This window comes from Notamacropus eugenii, chromosome 1, assembly GCF_028372415.1.
Source record: "Notamacropus eugenii isolate mMacEug1 chromosome 1, mMacEug1.pri_v2, whole genome shotgun sequence".
NCBI lineage: Eukaryota > Metazoa > Chordata > Mammalia > Diprotodontia > Macropodidae > Notamacropus > Notamacropus eugenii.
Genome location: NC_092872.1, coordinates 491,026,790 through 491,035,983, shown reverse-complemented (window position 1 = coordinate 491,035,983; position 9,194 = coordinate 491,026,790). Strand labels below are relative to the sequence as shown.

Here is a 9,194-nt window from a genome sequence, read left to right as displayed (position 1 = left end):
AAAATACTAGAGAATCAGGGTATTTGGCTTCCAGTTTTGGCTGCCACAAATCGTATCTCTGCGATTACAGACAAATCATTTCACATTTTAGGGATTTTCCCCTTCCTAAAATGAGATTGGACTAGATAACCTCTAAGATCCCATCCAGATCCAACAATGTGTGACTCCATAGTTATAATCTTTTTAGAAGTGCTTTCTTCCCCAGGGATAAGCTAGTTAACACGAACTACTGCACTATATTTCCCAAGGAGAGAATCAGAAGAGCCCTCAGTAGCCATTTTATCTCAACTCATAAAGTATTCCTGAGAATAACATACATGACAAGTAGCCATTCAGCCTTTACTCAAAAGTCCTCCACGCCTCTAGAGGTAGCTTATTCCTGTTTTGGAGAGCTTTAAGTGTTAGGAGGTTTCTTTCTGACACCAAAACTGTATGTGTCTGTTTTGCAACTTCTGTCACTAGTGGTTTTATCTTTTAGGTTCAAATAAAATAAATCTAATCCCTCAGAATCACACATAGGCAACTACAGGCATCACATAAAGCTATTTATAAGATCTGCATATGCTAGGCAACTGAGGGATAACATTTGGAAAACTTATAAAAAATATTAGACCAAACAATTAAATTAAATTGGGAGAGGGGGTAAAGGTATTCAAGCTTACCACGAGGATTGAAGAACAAAAAAACTCTGTTTCTTGCACACATTGGAACGAAGCAAGCTTCATTAGTCCACCGATTAGGAGAAAATATATTACTAGCAAAATAAACCCCCTCCAAAAACAAACACTATCAAATCAGATAACAAATTAATGGTCTGATGACAAATTGTTCTCATGAAAAGTCCCTCCAAGATCAATGCCCAGGCTCAATTAGAAAAATAGCCATTCTAACATGTCACACCCTGCTATTTGTAAACATTTATGAACAAAACATCTGCTAAATCAGTTTGGAAGATCTTTGGTTGATAGTCTAGTTAAAATTTATTTTGTGGTTATCTGGGCAGCATAACTTTGTCATTGATGATTTTAACCTATGTCAAAAGCTCTTTCAAATAAAATTCAACAATCAGAATGTTACTCACCCTTCAAGACAACATGAATTTGTTTTTCCCACTTTTAAAAAGGAAGCAGAGCTTTGGTAACACTGGAAAAATGAAATTTTGTATGAAAATGTTGCCTATCATGAGAGATGATAACACAAAGGATTACTGCTAGCCAAAGAACAAGTTAGAACCTATTAAATGGACTTTTTCTCAACCTGGATGCTCTTGTTGTAGTAACAGAGCAGTGACCTAAAAATGCAGTCAACTGTGTGAAAGCTTATCATTTGCATAAACTAATAAAGTCCTTAAGTAAAATGTCATAAAAGCAAATATATCTGGACAGGTTAGTCTGTCCAACTAATCAAAACTATAGTTAAAACTTTCATTTCTCTCAAAGGATAGCCTGGGCATGTATTCCTGGTCCTAAAACTAGCCTTTGGTTCAGTAGGTCAAAATCACAGAATTTTGGCCCTAACATCAACTAGTCCAGCTCCCTTTCATTGCATATATGAAGTGAACCAAATTCCCTGAGGTCACCTGCTTGATAGTAGCAGAACCAGGTCTAAAAACACATACTTCCTAACTCACAACCCAACATTCTTTCAATTTTGACATTTTAAGTTTTCTTAGTACACTAACATCCACCCTTGTATGGTGCTGCAGTGGAAGTCAGAAGATCTGGATTTGAATTCTAATTCTGACATTTAATACCTATATGAACTTGGCCATCACTTACCCACTCTGGGTCTGTTTCACGTGTAAAATGAAGGGGTATAGTATATAATCTCGAAGGCTTCCAACTTTACAATGCCACCTCTATTGTCTTTGAAAATCTAACATGTGGTGCTACTATAAACTTGCCAATAGAATTTGTTGTCAAATTTGAATCAACACGTGGAACCCCCAAAATGATGATGTCCCTCTTGTGAGCAAGGATTAAGCAACATGGTGGTCTAGGTTTAACTTTAATCATTTTCTTACCCTAAACAAATAATCCACAAATACATGTCTGCCCTCAATTCTCTCTGCTCCTATTATTCATTCTTATTTTGCCCAGGACCACATTTAAAAGCCCAGATAGACTTTTTCTGAGAGGAGATAGGGGAGAAGTAAATTATCAAATCAGGTTGGATCTTTGTTGTGTCCAACTCTATGGTTTTCTTGGCAAAGACACTGGAGTAGTTTTCCATTTCTTCTCCAGTGTGTCCCCATTTTACAGATGAACTAAGGCGAAATGGAATTAAATGATTTGTCCAGGGCACACAGCTGAGGCTGGATTTGAACTCAGACCTTCCTCACTCCAGGCCTGGTGCTCTATCCACTGTCCCACCTACCTACCCCTCAACTTTCCCCTGATCTGCCTACCATTTGGGAAAATGAAAATCTCATATCAAAAATCTTTGGTCCAAGTATTGGGAAAAAATGCTACTGATAACATTTCTGAACTACCTCAAATGTGAACGCCAAAGGGACAAAGCTGACTTCTATAGCCAACTATTTCCTATTAATTTTATTTCACCATTTTTTTGTTCTCAACTGTGAGAAGTGGAAGGGGAAATTTGCAGTGTATTTGAAATAAATATCTAATGGTGATTTAAAAATCCATAAAAGACTGAATTTAAAAGAAACGTTCTATTCTAGATAAAATATATCAAATATCGTAAAATGTTTATGAGAAGTAACCTCAAATATAATCAACTACAGATGATATCTCTATATAACCCTTCTCCTTTGAATTTCAAAATACAAACCAGTTTAACTCATACTTGAAAATAACTTTTGTAAGAGGGAGGTAGTTCTGGAAAGAAGGAAATAAAGGAAAAACTACTATTGTCAAGCAGAGAACTATTTAAACTGTAATTGAAAAATACTTCAAATATATTTCTTATGAATATTACAAAATAAACTCTAAACTACAGCTGCTCATCCTTTTTCCTTTCCTATGAGCACCTGCTAAGGTGATTACATCCTGTCAATCCCCCCACACGCACCACCCCCTTCCCCATTTTCCCAGGCCCTAGATGAAGGGAGAGGTGGCATTTCCTCCAGTAGTTTCGGAAGCCTGCCTTCCACTTTCCCAATGCCACTCTGATCCTGGTTCTTCATCATCTCTAGCCGAGACTGCTGCAGTAGTATTTTATGTCATTCCCTTCAAATCCATTCCATGTAATGCTGCCAAATTTGAGGAACATTTAGATCATGTGACTGTAATATTCAAAACCCTTGACTATCACCCCATTACCTAAAAAGTCCTCCTAAGCCCCTCTGGTACTTAATCTCCCACTACTTCCTTTTACGTACTCTACTTCAGCCTAACTGGACTGCTATTTCCTGATATTTTTGTCACCTCCATGTCTGTAATCATGCACATTACCTATGCCTCAAAAGCCTTTCCCATTACCGCCGTACCTGCTCAATTCAATACAGCTGTTGCAATTCTTCCCATCTTTCAAGGTCCAGAACAAATGTCACTCTATTTAATACTTAACTTCTCAAAGCAGTTTCTGATACCAAAAAAGGTTTCAACTCTCGAAGTACTTTGTAATTTCATACTTATATTTGTGTATTAGAGATAAATGTGCTTGCATTATAGACTGAACCGTATATGTCTTAGATTCCTTTGTGATGTTATTACAAACTTGAGACAATGTCCAATTTTTTTCTCCCTCAATGTCTAACACTACTTTTGCATATAGTAGAGGAGCTCAAAAAAGGTCTGCTAACTTTTCAATGGGAAACTTACCCTAGAAAAACTCCTACAATAATCTTATAAAATATCTTATGAAATGTTGAATAAGTAGGGATATCGTTTACTTTACTGCTACGTTTAACCATATGAATAACAGAAGTAGTGAAACCCTTGTAACATCTTCAGTCCTTTTCATAGAATATGCAAAACTAATCTAACAAAAATAAACAAAATGGAAAAGTGAAACCAAATTGCTTTAAAGATGTACATTCCTATTTTTTCAAAATTTGCTAGCAACACTTTTCTAATTTTCCATTAATGCTATTATTCAGAAAATTATTTTAAAATTTTGGGAAATCCCAAGGTATAAAATAAAATAAATGATTTATTTATTAAAGAGATTTATGTTAGATTCTTACTAAATTTTACTTAAATTGAAAGTATTTTTAAAAATTGCTCCTAATAATGATAGTTTCAAGAAAAAGCTTAGCTGACCTAAAACGAATCTTAAAATCGTTTAGATTTTCAATATGGGCTGGAAGTATTTGCCCTGAGACAAAGAAAAAAATATTAATAAGAGTAAGCCCCCAAAGTATTTATCAGTGTAATGTCTTTGACAAATACAGAATAAAAGAACATGTGTGCTACAATAAACTCAAGAAAAGCTAAATAACTAGAAATATTCAAAATTTGTGATGCATTATAAGTTTTCACATAACAGTCCTACCTAACATCCATTCATCATAAGATGATATCACTTGGATCACAGAATTTTAAATTTCTGAGCCAGGAGGAATCCTCACAAAGGATCTACACAATATACTGGAACCACATGATACACCTATGTAGGAAGACAAGTGAGTGCAGCCAATCTTGACAAATAAGTATAACTGATTTGTTACAGTTATTTTCATAATTAGTAAAGAGGTAGAGGCATGATTGCTATGGAATATGGAATATACTTGCTATAATCAGGAAAAGATCACAATTTAAAAATACTATATATGCCACATAAAAATACTGTATATGTTACAATTTTGGAGAATAAATAGGGGTATAATACTATATTGTAACCTGAATGTTAACTTCACTGCTGCCTACACCACGAGATTCAAATCTCACATTTAAAAAGTGAAATATTTATTCCAATTTTATAATAAAATTAATTTTATATTCATATATATTAAATATGAATAAAGAAGGTTAAGTAAATGCTAGCTGAAAGGTTTAGAAATTTGAAAATCAGGTTATAGTCAAATACTATTAGAAGTTACAAACTAAAATATAAACTACAGTTTATACATATTTTTATACTTTGTATATAGTTTACAGAATCTGACGTTATAAAGGCTATAATTAATGTTATATAACAGATAAATGGAGGAAAGGTTAATGGAAAAATGTTAAGAACTAAAAGATTGCAACATAATGGTTCAATTGTAAGTGATAGAATTTTTTTCAATCACTTTTTTAAAATAATCAAATGTCACCTACTGGAAATGAGTCTATGTTTTCTGATACTATGTATCAAGCTGTTACCTATTTGTCTGATGCATGCCAGGCTGTTATGTATTTGGACCATGACTACGAGACAAAAAGGCAAGAGATGATCACTCCTCCAAGAAGTGTACTAGAGGACGGATCCTACCCTCATCAAATATAATCATGGAACACAGTACATCTTTAAAGCATGAAGGCTTATGAGTTCTCACCAAAATGAATCTTAACCTCACACACAAATGAAATTAAAATAAAGCAAATTATTTAATCATTTTTATTAAATTTCAGTGCTTTCTTAAAATAAATATGATAATATATCAAACATACAGTGAGAAATAAAGCAGAAGAATGAAAAGCATGGTAACAGAAAAATTCACTCAGAACTTTAATACTCAGCACTTTAGAAATCATAAAGCCTTTAGTTATTTATTTACAGTACAAGAAACCAGCTATCTCTAAACACAATATATACAACAATGAAACAAACTACAATCTTTTTCTTCAAAGGGCTGAGAAGACTGCAATAAAACCTGCAGTTCTAGTGTTTTAGTTTGTACCATATTTTCTCCTTTATACAACTTACCTTTTTTTGTCTTTAGGCTTATGTAATAATTACACTTGTGTATTTTAGAGGAGTTTTTTTCTTTCTGCTGTTCTATAGTGCCCTCTTCAGTACAAGATAGATATACATATATCCAAGTAACACTTCCAAGTAAACATGTGCAAACCTAACAAATGCCTTCAGGCAATAGTGTCAAATCAAGATGTCGCAGCAACCAGTTAACGATTAAATAGGCTTCAACTACAGAGCTCTAAATGTACATGTGAAAACACAGGTGCTGAAGGGAACTGTAAGTGCATAAAGAAGGAAATCAAAATACAAGTTTACTCCCCCAAATGATCTGATCTGCTGGAAAAACACTAAAAGATATTCAGGGTCACAACTAAAGATTTAATATTTCAACATGAAAAGAATCCAAAGCCGTTTCATTTAACCAGACTTTTGAAACATCAGCAACTCTCTGCTTTAAAATTTTTAAATAAGACAAAACAAAATTACTTATCATCCTAAATTAATATTTAGTAAAAAATTGCACATACTCTGTTTAGAGCATGCTGCTCCTTCAGAATAAAGACAGGACAAAGCAAATAGAATTACGTCATGACGATAAAAACAGTAAAAGGACTGAAGATCTTAAGTGCACCATCTTATAAGAGGAACGTGCTCAGAGTGAAAATATTCTACTTTTGCCAAAATGTGTCTTTAATAAAGTTAACAAGTCATTAGAACACTACCCAAAACTTTGTCAAAAACAACAGTTTTCATTCATCTTGCCTACTAAGCAAGTACCAGTTTAATAGCACCTATGGTATTTTGTGTCCTCATGATTGTGTTCCAGAAACAGTCATCTCTAAATCTGTAAGTGTTATTTTAGAGACTTTCCAATCTTTCAGTGCTTTTTGTTACCTAATATTGTCAATAAACTTTTTTTCTGAGCCACATTAAGTTGAGGAATTTTTTCCATAAATCTGAAAACTGGGAATAAATGTTGGCAGTAGATACAATCATATATTATACAATTCTTCAAAAGAAAAATAAAGTCCCCAAATAAGAATTTCTTTTTCTATACACATTCAGAAACTCATGACCCAAGATCAATTCTCAATTCTTCCACTGTAAAGTGAAAGAGGAGAAGGCAAGAAGAGCAAATTAAATCATTTCCAATTTGTACCGATAGAGAACTTCAAGTAAAAGGAAATTCACTGGTTAAAGATCTTGCTACATGCAGAGTCCCTCATTTGAAAGCTTCAGTAGTTGGCATAATATAACAGCAGATTTAAGTCATTAAAAAACACTGGCATTGTTCCTTCATCCTTTTTAAGGTGTGTGTGTGTGTGTGTGCATGTGTGTTGAGGGGGAAGATTGATTTTATCTAGAAGCCTCTTTAAAAAGTTTTATGGTTTTGCACATTTCGTACCCAAATTGAAGAAAGTGGTAAATATCCTTCTTTCAGCACAATCCCCTCAGACATTTGTCCCCCAAACCAATGAACCAATGTCATTTACGAGTCTGAGTCTTCTTTGGCACTGCTGGCCGCTTGGGTTGCCACAAATGGTTATGAATAGTGAGAGCATCCACACTGACAGACATGGTTTTGGCTGGAATCAAGTTAAACTGTTTTCTGTCTGAGCTATATTTATAAAGCTTGTCAATCATTTTCTTAGTGATGCTCTTTGGCCCAGTGCCTGTTAGCTTGTAGATTTCTTCAGTATCAGGATAGTAGCAATAAAGTGCCCTAAACTGGCATCCAGCATCACGAAACAGTATAATGTAGTGGTTGGCATCACACTTCTCCAATTCCTAAATTGGAAAGAAGCAGCAAAATTAACTATTTACAACAGTTAACATACAGAGCACCAAAATTAGCTATATTTATAAAGGAGTTAACAAATACATAGAGATAAAATAGCTTCCAGATAAGCAAATAATTATTATTATTTTTGAAGTGACAAATGAACAAGGTTAGGTAGTTACCAAAAATGCATATCAATTACTTATGAATCCTACTTGGAAAAAGATTACTATAGTCCCCAAGATTTCAAACCTATAACTTATATTTTACACAGCCACAGAATCTACAAGGCTTAAACTGAATAATATCTACTGTCTTGAAGAAAGGCACAGAAAAATAAATCTGGGAATTATGCAGCAAACAGAATCAAGGAGGGAAAGAAATCTCATCTACCATTTTACAATGAAACTTTTCAAGCAACCATAATGCTAAGACAGACCAAGCTTAAATCACTAAGTGGACACTGCTGTGGGCTAATCATATTGTGCCAAAACTCACTTCAATCAGAGAAGTAATGGTTAAGTGACCTCTATGAGATACCTTTAAATTTTACCAGAGCAAATTATTAAATGAAGAAAAAAAGACTTGTTTCTTCATAAGGAATTTTAGGTTGAAGACTACCAGAAAGTTCTTTAAATAAAATTAAACCCTCCTGAAAAAACATGTGCCTATATAAGCCAAGTATTTGGAAACTGGATATTAAAACCACTAAGATCTGAGACAGTCATCCATGCTTTTTTCTTTGCTGGTGCCTCTTTCCTTGGGGAAATGCTTGTCTGAAATTGAACATGATTGTTTCCTAAGGAGACCAATTTCTTACCCAAATTCCCTGCTGTCATCAATGCAATACCATTGCTCTAGACTCAAAAACCAGAATTCATTTTTCATAAATTGTTTCACCTCTATCAAGTCCTGACAATTCTTTCTTCTGAATTCTGAATGCTATCAACCTCATTCAAGCCCTAATTACTGCTACTTATGTACTATTATTGAAAAAGGCTCTTAACTTCTTTCTTCCCCTTCCCCCACCCATTCTGACTATAGAAATTAAATTTTTGCTAAAATATAATTTTTATCATGCCCTTCACCTATTCTGCCACTGTGACCAAGAAATTCATTTAACCACTCTAGATTTAACTTTCCTCATCTGAAAATGAAGGATAGAAAATCTCTAAGGTTCCTTCCACATCTAAGCCAGATTCATTCTGGCATTCAAAGTCCTCCATTATCATCTCCACTTTGCCTACATAATCTTATTTCTGACCCTTCTCTAGCATGTTTACACTCTGCTCCAATCCAATATGTCTCATCACTAACCCTTACATATACCAGCCATATTCTTGCCTGTGTACCTTAGCTCATTTCCCACAATTACAACATGCTTCTCTCATCCTGTTTGTCTAAGTTCCACTTTCAAGTTCGAACTAAAATTCTGTCTCTTCCATGAAGTCTTTCCGGTCACTTATGACCCACACTTATCTCTTCTCATTGGGCACAATTTATCACTCACTATATACTACTTTATATTACTCTCTTTTTCATTTATTTAAGTTTTATCTCCTCAGTGAGGTTGCTAATACACTGAACTCAAGGATTCCATCACATACTT

General features: G+C 34.2%; 1 protein-coding gene across 3 annotated transcripts in view; it reads right to left on the bottom strand.

Moving 5' to 3' along the window:
* Window positions 1–5,592: 5,592 nt before the first annotated feature.
* Window positions 5,593–9,194, bottom strand: part of CAMSAP1 (calmodulin regulated spectrin associated protein 1) — a 62,274-nt gene continuing 58,672 nt past the window's right edge. For all 3 annotated transcript variants that reach the window (XM_072632988.1, XM_072632989.1, XM_072632990.1), the window contains one exon: window positions 5,593–7,593. In XM_072632988.1, the coding sequence (XP_072489089.1) occupies window positions 7,291–7,593 (303 nt within the window). In that variant the 3' untranslated portion in view covers window positions 5,593–7,290. The remainder of the gene's footprint in view (window positions 7,594–9,194) is intronic.